General features: G+C 43.9%; 1 protein-coding gene across 2 annotated transcripts in view; it reads left to right on the forward strand.

The window, feature by feature from the left end:
- lrriq3 (leucine-rich repeats and IQ motif containing 3) overlaps window positions 1-14,902 on the forward strand; it is a 52,738-nt gene that overhangs the window by 11,919 nt on the left and 25,917 nt on the right. For both annotated transcript variants that reach the window (XM_073062483.1, XM_073062484.1), the window contains exons 2-3: window positions 8,725-9,003; window positions 12,189-12,509. In XM_073062483.1, the coding sequence (XP_072918584.1) occupies window positions 8,725-9,003; window positions 12,189-12,509 (600 nt within the window). The remainder of the gene's footprint in view (window positions 1-8,724; window positions 9,004-12,188; window positions 12,510-14,902) is intronic.

The following is a 14,902-nucleotide window of genomic DNA, read 5'->3' on the forward strand; positions in this document are numbered from 1 at the left end:
GAAAAAGCGTATCAAAACAGCAATATAACGATAGTCATGGGAGATTTCAACATGCAGGTCGATTGGGAAAATCAGGTTGGTAATGGATTTCAAGAGAGAGTTTGTTGAATGCCTACGAGATGGCTTTTTAGAGCAGTTCATCATTGAGCCTACTGGGGGATCAGCTCTACTGGATTGTGTGTTATGTAATGAACTGGAGGTGTTTAGGGAGCTCAAGATAAAAGAACCCTTAGGAGATCTTTTATGATTGAGTTCACAATATGATTGAGTTCAACATGAACTTTGATAGGGAGAAAGTAAAGTCTGACATAGCAGTATTTCAGTGGAGTAAAGGAAATTACTCCATTGTATGAGAGAAAAGTTGGCCAAAGTAAACTGGAAGGAGCTGTTGGCAGGGCCGACAGCAGAGCAGCAATGGCTTGAGTTTCTGGGACAAATGAGGAAGGTGCAGGATAGATGTATTCCAAAAATGAAGAAATATTCAAATGGCAAAATTGTACAACCGTGGCTGACAAGGGAAGTCAAAGCTGATGTAAAAGCAGAAGAGAGGGCATACAACAAAGCAAAAATTAGTGGAAAGACAGAGGATTGGAAAGCTTTTAAACCCCTACAGAGAGCAACTAAAAGAATCATTAGGAGGGAAAAGATCAAATATGAAAGCAAGCTAGCAAACAATATTGAAGTGGATAGTAAAAGCTTTTTCAAGTATGTAAAAAATAAAAGATAGATGAGAGTGGATATAGGACCACTAGAAAATGAGGCCAGAGAAATAATAATGGTGGACAAGGAGATGGCGTATGAACTAACTAAGTTTGCGTATAAGGAGAAGGTGGGAGTGGAGGATGCTATCACGTATCTGCTGCACAAATCACTCTCTCACCTAGATGGGGTTAGTTGTGCTGTGAGGATTACATTCCTTGACTTCTCTAGTGCCTTTAACACCATCCAGCCCAAGATCTTAAGGCACAAACTAACGGAGATGGGAGTAGACTCTCACATGGTGGATTGGATAGTGGACTACTTGACAGATAGACCTCAGTATGTGCGGTTGGGAGACTGTAGGTCTGACACGGTGGTCAGCAGCACAGGAGCGCCGCAGGGAACCGTACTCTCTCCGGTCCTGTTCACCCTGTACACATCAGACTTCCAATATAACTCGGAGTCCTGCCATGTGCAGAAGTTCGCTGATGACACGGCCATAGTGGGGTGTGTCAGGAATGGACAGGAGGAGGAGTATAGGAAACTGATACAGGACTTTGTGATATGGTGCAACTTAAACTACCTGCGTCTCAATATCACCAAGACCAAGGAGATGGTGGTGGACTTTAGGAGATCTAGGCCTCATATGGAGCCAGTGATCATTAATGGAGAATGTGTGGAGCAGGTTAAGACCTACAAGTATCTGGGAGTACAGTTAGATGAGAAGCTAGACTGGACTGCCAACACAGATGCCTTGTGCAGGAAGGCACAGAGTCGACTGTACTTCCTAAGAAGGTTGGCGTCATTCAATGTCTGTAGTGAGATGCTGAAGATGTTCTATAGGTCAGTTGTGGAGAGCGCCCTCTTCTTTGTGGTGGCGTGTTGGGGAGGAAGCATTAAGAAGAGGGACGCCTCATGTCTTAATAAGCTGGTAAGGAAGGCGGGCTCTGTCGTGGGCAAAGTGCTGGAGAGTTTAACATCGGTAGCTGAGCGAAGGGCGCTGAGTAGGCTACGGTCAATTATGGAAAACTCTGAACATCCTCTACATAGCACCATCCAGAGACAGAGAAGCAGTTTCAGCGACAGGTTACTATCGATGCAATGCTCCTCAGACAGGATGAAGAGATCAATACTCCCCAATGCCATTAGGCTTTACAATTCAACCGCCAGGACTTAAGAACTTTTTAAAAGCTATTATTAATGCTTTTTGAGATAGTGATTTAGATGCATATCATATTTTTTACTGAGTTAAGTATTGTATGTAATTAGTTTTGCTACAACAAGTGTATGGGACATTGGAAAAAAAAAGTTGAATTTCCCCATGGGGATGAATAAAGTATCTATCTATCTATCTATTTTGCATCAGTCTTCGCTGTGGAAGACACTGGCAGTTGGCTAGATGTGGAAGTGTACAAAGGAAAAGAAGTGAGTGCAGTTACTATTACAAGGGAGAAAGTGTTCAAAAAGCTGAAAGACCTAAGGGTACATAAGTCACCCAGACCAGATAAATTGCACACTAGGGTTCTGGAAGAGGGAGCTGTAGCGGTTGTGCGCGAGCATTAATAATTAACTTTAAAAAGTCATTGACTCTGATGTGGTGCCAGAGGACTGGAAAATTGCAAATGTTACTCCACTCTTTCAGAAAGGAGGAAGGCAGCAGTAAGTAGCAAGTTATCCTGACCTCAGTGGTTGGGAAGCTGTTGGAGTCAATTGTTAATGATGAGGTTATGGAATACTTGGTGATGCAGGACAAGGTAGAACAAAGTCAGCATGGTTTCCTTCAGGGAAAATCCTGCCTGATGAATCTGTTGGAATTCTTTGAGGAGACTACGTATAGGATAGATAAAGGGGATGCAGTGGATGTTGTATATTTGGAATTTTAGAAGGCCTTTAACAAAGTGTCACACCCAAAGCTGTTTACCAAGTTAAGAGCTCATGGTATTACAGGAAAGTTACTGGCATGGTTAGAGCATTGGCTGATTGGTAAGAGGCAGTGAGTGGGAATAAAATGATCATTTTCTGATTGGCTGCCATTGACTAATGGTACTCTGCAGGGCTCGGTGTTGGGGCCACTTCCTTTTATGCTGTATATCAATGATTTAGTTGATGGAATGGGTGGCTTTCTTGCCAAGTTTGCAGATGATACGAAGACTGGTGGAGGGGCAGGTAGTGTTGAGGAAACAGGTAGGCTACAGAAGGACTTGGACAGATTAGGAGAATGGACAAGAGAGTGGCACATGAAATACAATGTTGGAAAATGTATGGTCATGCACTTTGGTAGAAGAAATAAATGTGCAGACTATTTTCTAAACAGGGAAAAAAAATCCAAAAATCTGAGATGCAAAGGGACTTGGGAGTCATTGTGCAGAACCCCCTAAAGATTAACTTGCAGGTAGAATTGATGGTGAGGAAGGCAAATGCAATGTTAACATTCATTTCAAGAGGTCCAGAATACAAGAGCAAGGATGTGATGCTGAGGCTTTATAAGACATTAGTGAGGCCTCACATTGAGTATTGTGAACATGTTTGTGCTCCTTATCTCAGAAGAGATGTGCTGGCATTGCAGAGAGTTGAGTGGAGGTTCACAACGATGAATTTATCAAATGAGGAACGTTTGATGGATCTGGACCTGGACTCACTGGAATTTAGAACGATGTGTGGAGATCTCACTGAAACCTTTTGAATGTTGAAAGGCCTGTACTGAGTAGATGTGGAAAGGATTTTTCCCCTGGTGGGGAGTCTAGGACAAGAGGGCACAGCCTCAGGATAGAGGAGTGTCCATTTAAAATAGAGATGCGGAGAAATTTCTTTAGCCAGAGGGTGGTGAATTTGTGGAACTTATTACCACAGGCAGCTGTGGAAGCCAGATTGTTGGGTGTATTTAAGATAGTGCTTGATAGATTCTTGATTGGACACAACATCAAAGGTTACAGGGAGAAGGCTGGGGAGTGGGGCTGAGAAGGGGGACAAAGGGTCAGCCATGATTGAATGGCAAAGCAGACTTGATAGGCCAAATGGCCTAATTCTGCTCCTATGTCTTATAGTCTTATGTTACAATACACACTATTTACAAGTGCAAATTATAATACAGTCATAATCTATCTTGAATGCACTTAAGCCCCTTTGTCACCCACTAGACCTGGAGATCCTCCACTGTACTCATGAGAACTGCTGCATATACCTTCTCCAGGGATACTCAGTTGTAGACATAACCCCAGAAGAGGCACAGACAATCAGTTCAAGCAGAGCCCTTGACGGCCTGCCGCCTAGACCCATAACTTATCACTTTGGCCAGGCCCAGGAGCAAACCAACCATCAGAATTCTGGAGCTCCCACCTCCTCCACACTGAGTCACTGAAGATCAGAAGCATGGGGCTGAAGTACAGTCACAAGTTGAGGAGCAGATTCTTCAGGTACTCAAACAGGGGCTGCAAACTCTCCCACTCCATATATACATGATACATCATCACCTCCTCGTCACAGGAAGGACAGGTGGCTGGGGAGTCTCTAAACCGATTTAAGAATATTACATGGTACTATGACTAGCAACTCTCTCCACCCCATGTCCCCATTGTAAAGGGGGAGGACTCTTGAACAAAGAAACATCCACTGCTGTTGCAATGGGATTCTCAACTTAATGACCAGCAGGTAGCAATCAATAAGCACAGGCAGCAACTCCTCCAAAACAATTATCCTCAGTGGTGGTGGCCCACAGTGTTGTGTCACCAGCCCCCTACACTCATAACTGTGTGGCCAGACTCTGCTATTTCTTCCACTGGAAGTTCACAGATGACACCACCATTACAGGAAAGAGGTAAAGAGCTTAGTGAAATGGTGTTGTGACAACAATGTTTCCCTCAATATCAGCAAAATCAAAGAGCTAGTCATTGACTTTAGGAGGCAGGGTGGAGTATGCACTCCTGTATGTATCAATGGTGCTGAGTTGTATATGGTTGAGAACATCACCAGTAGTCCTGATGAACGGTCTCAGCCCTGTCAATTCCCCTCCAGGAATGTTGTTTGACCTTGCTGAGTTCCTCCAGCATTTTGTGTGTGTTACTCAAGATTTCCAGAATATGCAGAATTTTTTGTGTCTATCACCACTAGCCTGCCCAAATCGAACCATGTAGACAATATGGCCAAGAAAACTCACCATTCCACAACTTCCTCAGGAGGCTAAGAAATCCAGCATGCCCCTGCTGACCCTCACCAATTTTTATAGATGCACGCTTGAAAAACTTCCTAACTGGATGCATCATGGTTTGGTATGGCAACTGCTGTGCCTAAAAATGCAAGTGGACACTATAGATTATCTTAATACTCTCTTCAACAACTTTCCCACGTAACATTCCATTTATTATGTTTTCTTCCTTACTTTTATGTGTATTTGTAAATTCTTCCTACAATCTTTGTTGCTTTCTTTCCTTCCTAAGATACTTCCAAACAATGAATGAGAATGAGGCCTCCTTTAGTCAGGGTTGACCATTGATATTGCATCCTAGCTATCTAGATATGCAAGCCTAAGCAGTACAATACAGAGAGCAAGCTCCCCCTCTCCACACAGCTGACAATCCAAAGGAATGGCAGAGACATGCAGATTAACACCAGCAGCATTGCAGAGGTTCCCAGTCAGCATTGAACTCAAAGTAGAACTGGCTTAGGGACTCAAGCTCAGGAGTTTTCCCTTGGGGTTTACTCCCAAAGTCTTTCCCATGAGTGAGCATAGCCACAAGGCAGCAGAGGCTTGAGATCAGAGTTTTCCTTCTTTTAGATGAGCTGCTAACCATGATTGATTAGGCCCCACCTGCCAAAAGCAACTAGTTTAAAGATGTCAGTAACCCGCCTTTGCCCCTTCTCCTGTAAACGGAATAGGTCAGGACCTGGACTTGGTTGTCAAAGGCTACTTGAGACACATGCCACTGAGAGCATGTAATAGGTAGTGGAAGCTTGTCCCCTTTACCAACCCCTGCTATAAACACACTAGGAGCCTTCAAACTAGCATTATAAGAATAATGCTGCACATGTAGCATTGGTCTTACATTTGGATGTAAGATGCATATTCTGTTGCACAGCTTACAACAAAATACAAGAACTATACTATATAATGCAATTAAATCCTCGTAATGTTCTTACATTCATAAGGAACACATAACACAGAATGTTACAGCACAGTATAGCTTCTTTGGCCAAGATGTTGTGCTGACCCTTAACCCTTCCCTCCCACAGAGCCCTTCATTTTTCTGTCATCCATATGCCTATCTAAGAGTCTTTTAAATGTCCTAATATATCTGCCTCTACCACCACCCCCGGCAGTGTGTTCCATACACCCACCACTCTCTGTGTAAAAAAAATACATCTGACATCCCTCCTATACCTCCTTTTAGTCAACTTAAAATTATCCCCCCTCATATTAGTCATTTCCACCCTGGGAAAACGTCTCTGGCTATCCACTGAATCTATGTTTCTTATCATAATATATGCATTATATTATTATTGTATATATTATCATTCTGTACTTTATTATTAGTTAAGTCTGCATACTGCTAAGTGTGTTTTTAAATGTCGGTGTTATAACGAAAGAATTTCCCACTCATGATCAATAAAATTCTTATTATTACCATTACTATTATTATTATTATCATGTACACCTCTATCAAGTCACCCCTCATCCTCCTTCACTCCAGAGAGAAAATCCCTAGCTTGCTCAACCTATCCAGGCAGCATCCTGGTAAATCTCCTCTGCGCTCTCTCTAAAGCTTCCATATCCTTCCTATAATGAGGTAACCAGAACTGACACAATGTTCTTAGTGTGGTCTAACCAGGGTTTTGTAGAACTGCAACATAACCTCAGCTCTTGAACCCAATTCTCTAACTAATAAAGGCCAACTTGCCAGACACCTTCTCAACAACTTCCCTGTCAACTGCGCAGATATTCCGTGAGAAGGTCCGGAGGATTGGAGGGTTGCGGATGTTGTTCCCTTATTCAAGAAAGGGAGCAGAGATAGCCCAGCAAATTATAGACCAGTGAATCTTACTTCAGTGGTTGGTAAGATGATGGCGAAGATCCTGAGAGGCAGGATTTATGAACATTTGGAGAGGTATAATATGATTATGAATAGTCAGCATGGCTTTGTCAAGGGTAGGCCATGCCTTATGAGCCTGATTGAATTTTTTGAGGATGTGACTAAAAACATTGATGAAGAGCAGTAGATGTAGTGTATATGGATTTCAGCAAGGCATTTGATAAGGTACCCCATGCAAGGCTTATCGAGAAAGTAAGGAGGCATGGGATCCAAGGGGACATTGCTTTGTGGATCCAGAACTGGCTTGCCCTCAGAAGGCAAAGAGTGGTTGTAGACAGGTCATATTCTGCATGGAGGTCGGTGACCAGTGTTAGCCTCAGGGATCTGTTCTGGAACCCTTACTCTTCATGATTTTTATAAATGACCTGGATGAGGAAGTGGAGGAATGGGTTAGAAAGTTTGTTGATGACACAAAGGTTGGGGGTATTGTGGATAGTGTGGAGGACTGTCAGAGGTAACAGCGGGACATTGATAGTATGCAAAACTGGGCTGAGAAGTGGCAGATGGAGTTCAATGCAGACAAGTGTGAGGTGGTTCATTTTGATGGCAGAATATAGTACTAATGGTAAGACTCTTGGCAGTGTAGAGGATCAGAGGGATCTTGGGGTCCAAGCCCATAGGATACTCAAAGCATCTGCGCAGGTTGACTGTGTGGTTAAGAAGGCATACGGTGTATTGGCCTTCATCAATCATGGGATTGAGTTTAGGAGTCAAGAGGTAATATTGCAGCAATATAGGACCCTGGTCAGACCCCACTTGGAGTACTGTGCTCAGTTCTGGTCGCCTCACAACAGGAAGGATGTAGAAACCATAGAGGGGGTGCAGAGGAGATTTACAAGGATGTTGCCTGGATTGGGGAGCATGCCTTATGAGAATAGGTTGAGTGAACTTAGCCTTTTCTCCTTGGAGCGACGGAGGGTGAGAGGTGACCTGATAGAGGTGTACAAGATGATGAGAGGCATTGATCATGTGGATAGTCAGAGGCTTTTTCCCCAGGACTGAAATGGCTGCCACAAGAGGGCACAGGTTTAACGTGCTTGGAAGTAGGTACAGGGGTCGGGAGTAAGTTTGTTTACACAAAGAGTGGTGAGTGTGTGGAATGGGCTGCTGGCAATGGTGGTGGAGGCAGATACGATAGGGTCTTTTTGTCGTCGTCGTGGCTATCCCTCTAAGTCAAGGATGATGGTCCTCATTCCATTGATCTATCACCGAGCGAAGACATCTGTGCGTATTTGTTTAACGTGTACTTGATGTTACACTCCAAGAAACACATGATACTTCACAAATCAACCAACTGATTCCAATGGCATGGAAACCATAATGATTGGAGCTGATGGATTTGTTGCAGCCTTCATCCACCTTCACAGCCATTGAGTTCGAAGTAACTTCGTTCGCCTGTTCCACTGTTGTGGTCTTGGTTGGGTTGAATTTTGCTTGGGTCTTTTAAGAGACTTTTGGATAGGTACATGGAGCTTAGAAAAATAGAGGGCTATGGGTAACCCTAGTAATTTCGGCACAACTTTGTGAGCTGAAGGGTCTGTATTGTGCTGTAGGTTTTCTATGTTTCTATATTCAATCATTCCATAGTCTTCCACAACCAATTAATTGTTTTCCAAGTTTAGTCGAAGTTGCATTATGGGCAAATGTTTCAGCGTCCCAGTGCACTGCAAGATTCCTAAAACTGTTGTGAGATCTTGACCTGATCTTAGTAACATTAATTAAGAATAGCTGTTAGCCCAGGGAGAGCTCTCACGCTCAAAGTCGATGTGAGGGGGTAGTATCTCTAGGTTTGAAAGATGATACCACTCAATGATGCAGCATAGCTTCAGAGTGGTCCTGCAATCTAGATTTTGTATTTTATAAAAGGGGAACACTATTCTACATTGCTTTGACTGGGTGGATGTCCTTGCCTTTCCCTTAAACACTTTTGTGTTTCCCACAGATGCCTGCAGACATGAGACGCCTGGTGGACAGCACTCACCTTGTGTCCCCCACAGAGTCATTGATCCTGTCGTGTGGAGGGATGGACCACACATGCAAGGAGAAGAAACTGGAGGAGATTGTCGTGGTGAACATGTCTGGATGTTACCTGATCAACTTGGGTGACCTGACCCGCTGCCGGGCTCTGATGATCTGCATTCTGCCCGGGAATTATATCACCAAAATCGATGCTCTCTCATACTGTCCAAATTTAATCAAGTTGGATCTCCATAGGAACCACGTAAGTGAAGAAAGATGTGGGGGAATCTCATTGAAACCTATTGAATATTGAAAGGCCTAGATACATTGGATGTGGAGAGAATGGTTCCTATAGTGGGGGAGTTTAGAACCAGAGAGCACAGCCTCAGTATAGATGGATACCCATTTAAAAAAAGATGAGGGAGAGTTTCTTTAGCCAGAGTGTGATAGATCTGTGGAATTCATTGCCACAGGCAGCTGTGGAGGTGAAGTTATTGAGTATACTTAAAACAGAGGTTGATAGCTTCTTGATTAGTCAGGATGTCAAAGGTTACAGGGAGAAGGCAGGAGAATGGGGTTCAGAGTGATAATAAGCCATGATGGAATGGTAGAGCAGACTCAATAGACCGACTGCCCTAATTCTGCTCCTATGTCTCATGTGTGAACTGTGTGTAATCGAGTGGTCCATTTGGAGCGCTGAATGCTGACAATCAGAGTGCTGAATGTTTGATGTTCGCATCAGCAATCCAACAGTCACCAATCTACAGAGAGACGGAGTCTCGATGCGTTCCATGTAAACCGGGGCTGTCGAGCCTCATTATATGCATATGACGTGGTTTACAGAAGGTAAATTGTGTATTTATTTCATTTTACTCTTCCAATACATTACTTCCTCTGATCCCATCAGAATATCTTTTGATTCCTTTCTCCTTAGGTCCCACACCACCAGATTCAGGAAATGTTCAAAGTTCAAAGTAAATCTATTATCAAAGTACAGCCATGTCACCATATACAACCCCGAGATTCATTTTCTTGCAGGCATTCCCAGTAAATACAAAGAAACACAATAGAATCAATGAAACACTTCACTCAACAGGACGGACAAACAACCAAAGTGCAAAAGGCAATGAATTGTGCAAATACAGAAGAAAAAAAAAAGAATAAATAAATAATAAAAGAAATAAACAATAAATATGGAGAACATGAGATGAAGAGTCCTTGAAAGTGAGTAAAGGTTGTGGGAACAATTCAATGATGGGTGCGTGAAGTTGAGTGAACCTATGTGGATAACTTCACTCACCACAACAGTGAACTGATTCCACAACCTATGAAGTCACTTTTAAGGACTCTACAACTCATGTTCTCAGTATTATTTATTTATTTGTTTGTTTGGGTTTTTTTCATTCACAAAGTTTGTCTTTGTTTGCACACTGGTTGCTTGCCAGTCTTTGTGTGTAGATTTTCATTGATTTTATTGTAATTCTTTGGTCTACTGTGAATGCCCACAAGAAAAAGAATCTGGTGACATACACATACTTTGATAGTTATTTTGGAATTTGAACTTCCTCCTTCTTGCATTCATTAACTTCTCCTTAAATGTATCTGTAGTATCCTTGTGTTTGACTAGTGTGCAGTGATCAGAAAGATTAATGCAAGCATGTGCATTAAGTATAATTGAGTATAAGAGTTGGAATGTTGCGGTGAGGTTGTATAAGACATTGGTGAGGCCAAATTTGGAGTATTGTGTGCAGTTTTGGTCACCCAATTACAGGAAGGATATTAGTGCTGAATGTGGACAATCAGAGTGCTGAATGTTTGATAGAACATAGAACATAGAATAGTACAGCACATTACAGGCCCTTCAGCCCACAATGTTGTGCCAACCCTCAAACCCTGCCTCCCATATAACCCCCCACCTTAAATTCCTCCATATGCCTGTCTAGTAGTCTCTTAAACTTCACTAGTGTACCTGCCTCCACCACTGACTCAGGCAGTGCATTCCACGCACCAACCACTCTCTGAGTGAAAAACCTTCCTCTAATATCCCCCTTGAACTTCCCTCCCCTTACCTTAAAGCCATGTCCTCTTGTACTGAGCAGTGGTGCCCTGGGGAAGAGGCGCTGGCTGTCCACTCTGTCTATTCCTCTTATAATCTTGTACACCTCTATCATGTCTCCTATGTCTCCTCTATTATTGTTGATGTTCGCATCAACAATCCAGCAGTCACCAATCTACAGAGAGACGGAGTCTTGATGCATTGAAAGAGAGCAGAGAAGGTTTACAAAGATGTTGCCGGAACTTGAGAAACTGAGTTACAGAGAAAGGTTGAATAGGTTAGGACTTTATTCCCTGGAGCGTAGGAGAATGAGGGGAGATTTGGTAGAGGTGTATAAAATTATGATGGGTGTAGATAGAGTGAATGCAAGCAGGCTTTTTCCACTGAGGCTAGGGGAGAAAGAGACCAGAGGACATGGGTTAAGGTGAAAAGGGAAAAGTTTAAAGGGAACATGGGTGGGGGGGGGGGGGGGGCTTCTTCACGCAGAGAGTTGTGGGAGTGTGGAATAAGCTGCCAAATGAAGTGGTAAATGCTGGCTCACTTTTAACATTTAAGAAAAACTTGGACAGGTACATGGATGAGAGGTGTATGGAGGGATATGGTCTAGGTGCAGGTCAGTGGGACTAGGCAGAAAAATGGTTCGGCACAGCCAAGAAGGGCCAAAAGGCCTGTTTCTGTGCTGTAACGTTCTATGGTTCTATGTGAGATTAAATCCCCGACAATGGCTGATGAATTTAAAATCAGTTAACTAATTAAACAAATCAGGCATAGTATGAGGTTAATTGCAGGATTCTTAACAGTGTGGAGGAAAACTACTGTGATACTATTACAGATGTACATCTGACAGGAAGACTCAAGGCCCCTGGAGAGGTAAAGGAGTTTGATATATGAGTTGTTAGAATTTATGGAAATATCCTCTCCATATGCAGTCTATCTAGGACTTTCAATGTTGATGCACCATCAATAACTCTCGGAGACTGGAAGTGAAGGATAGGCTTTTATTAGCAGCAAAAAGGGAGCACGACATCTCGGAGACTGAGGGAGGAGCAGTGCCCCAATCACCTTTATACAGGGGTCTGTGGGAGGAGCCACAGGAGCAGTCAGCAGAGGGGCGTGTCCAGACAGGTATACATAGTTTACCACAAATGTTCAATAGGTTTCAATGAGATCCCCCCCTCTTTATTTTCTAAACTCCAGTAAATACAGGTCCAGAGCCATCAAACACTCCTCATACATTAACCCTCTTATTCCCAGCATCATTCTCATGAATCTCCTCTCTGCAATGCTAGCACATCCTTTCTTCAATAAGGGGCCCATAATTGCTCACAGTACTCTGAGTTCGGTCTGAACAATTTGTTTCACTAAACAGTCGTTTCTGTTTCTGTTGTTAGATCACTGAGCTTCCAGGTGAGAGCTTTTGGTCAGACATGAAGTGTCTGCAAATTCTCTACCTGCACAACAACATCATTGGTGACGTGAATGACATTGAAGCCTTGTGTGCCTGCCCGCGGCTTACCATTCTGACCTTGTCCGACACCCCCGTGAGCCTCTTGGCAAAGTATCGACACTTCATCGTCAACAACATCTGGTCTCTCAAAGCTCTGGACAACTTTGTCATTGCCGATGAGGAAGTCATGGAAGATAATCTGAACAGCTGCCAGTTCAGAGCTCTCAGTTGCCAGTTCTTTGTTTATCCTCCAAAGCCCCCACAGGTTGGTCCCACGTGTTGAGGGGAAGAAACTCTTCAATTTCCACTTGGAATTGGGCTGACAAAAGAGAAATGCAGAGAAAAGGGGGATTGCCCGACCTTAAAGAGGGTGGTGTGCCACTGTATGAAGTCAGGGTGTGGTGATCCAGAGCTTGAGTATATCAGGGTGAAGCAGGAGAATGGTGGTATACTGCGTCCGGTGATCCCAGTGTGGCCTTTTATATATTGGTGAGACCCAACGCAGACTGGGAGACCATTTCGCTGAACACCTACGCTCGGTCTGCCAGAGAAAGCAGGATCTCCCAGTGGCCACACATTTTAATTCCACGTCCCATTCCCATTCTGATATGTCTATCCATGGCTTCCTCTACTGTCAAAATGAATCCAAACTCAGGTTGGAGGAACAACACCTTCTATACCGGCTGGGTAGCCTCCAACCTGATGGTATGAACATTGATTTCTCTAACTTTCATAAATGCCCCTTCTTACCCCATCCCTGACATATTTAATTGTTTGCCTGTTCTCCATCTCCCTCTGGTGCTTCCCCTCCCCCCACCTTTCTTTCTTCCGAGGCCTGCCGTCCCATGATCCTTTCCCTTCTCCAGCTCTGTATCACATTCGCCAATCACCTTTCCAGCTCTTAGCTTCATCCCACCCCCTCCGGTCTTCTCCTATCATTTTGCATTTCCCCCTCCCCCCACTACTTTCAAATCTCTTACTATCTTTCCTTTCAGTTAGTCCTGACGAAGGGTCTCGGCCCGAAATGTCGACAGTCCTTCTCCTATAGATGCTGCCTGGCCTGCTGTGTTCCACCAGCATTTTGTGTGTGTTGCAGGAGAATGATGGCCCTCCATTGGCCAGGGTTGACAGTGGATGTTGTGTCCAAGCTGTCTATGTGTTGATACGCAAGCCAGGGCAGCAGGATATGGAGAGCAAGCTGTTGTCCATCCAGCAGGATCCCCCTATTGAATTGAATTGACTTTATTTCTTACACCTATCGCATACATGAGGAGTAAAAATCTTTATGTTACATCTCCATCTAAATATATAATGTGCAATCATAGTAATTTATAATAATTTATAATAAATAGAACAGTCAATGTAATATAGAGTACACTCAAATCAGTGTGAGTTCATCAGTCTGATGGCCTGGTGGAAGAAGCTGTCCCAGAGCCTGTTGGTCCTGGTTTTTATGCTGCGATACTGTTTCCCAGATGGTAGCAGCTGGAATAGTTTGTGGTTGGGGTGACTCGGGTCCCCAATGATCCTATGGGCCCTTTTTACACACCTGTCCTTGGAAATGTTCTGAATCATGGGAAGTTCACAACTACAGATGCGCTTGGCTGTCCACACCACTCTCTGCAGAGTCCTGCGATTAAGTGAGGTACAGTTCCCATACCAGGCAGTGATGCAGCCAGTCAGGATGCTCTCAATTGTGCCTAAGAAGTAGAAATTTCTTAGGATTTGGGGCCCATACCAAACTTCCTCTACCATCTAAGGAGAAAGAGGCACTGTTGTGCCTTTTTCACCACACAGCTGGTGTGTGCAGACTATGTGAGGTCCTCAGTGATGTGGATGCTGAGGAACTTAAAGCTGTTTACCCTGTCAACACCAGATCCATTGATATCAACAGGGGTTAGCTCATCTCCATTCCTCCTGTAATCGCCAACCAGCTCCTTTGTTTATGCGACTTTGAGGGAGAGGTTGTTTTCTTGACACCACTGTGTCAGAGAGATGACTTCTTCCCTGTAGACCACCTCGTTATTGTTTGAGATTATGCCAATCAATGTGGTGTTGTCAGCAAATTTAATTAGCAGATTGGAACTGTGGGTGGCGACACAGTCATGGGTATACAGGGAGTAAAGAAGGGGACAGTACTCAACCCTGAGGGGTTCCTTTTTTGAGAGTCAGAGGGTTGGAGGTGAGGAAGCCCACTCTTACAACTTGCTAGTGACTTGACAGGAAGTCCGGGATCCAGCTGCACAAGGCAGGGTCAAGGCCAAGGTCTCTGAGTTGATGAATCCAAAGGAACACCAGAGACCAATACAGTTTGGCACCAGCGATGTTGCAGAAGTTGCCAATCAGCATTGAATTCAATGTAGAACTCCAGCTCTGGATTTCCCTTCCAGCTTTATTCCCAAAGTCTTCCCCATGAGTGGGTATAGCTGCAAGGTAGTGGAGTTTTCCTTCTTCTAGATGAGCTGCCAACCATGGCTAACAAGCCACATCTGCCCAGAGTGACCTTGACAAAGCCATGCTGACTACCCTATTCGGCCCATTGAGTCTGCTTCGCCATTCAATCGTGGGCTGATCCAATTCTTCCAGTCATCCCCACTCCCCTGCCTTCTCCACATATCCTTTGACGCCCTGGCTAATCAAGAACCTATCTATCTCTGC

The sequence above is a fragment of the Hemitrygon akajei genome, chromosome 12, assembly GCF_048418815.1.
Source record: "Hemitrygon akajei chromosome 12, sHemAka1.3, whole genome shotgun sequence".
In the NCBI taxonomy this organism is placed as follows: domain Eukaryota; kingdom Metazoa; phylum Chordata; class Chondrichthyes; order Myliobatiformes; family Dasyatidae; genus Hemitrygon; species Hemitrygon akajei.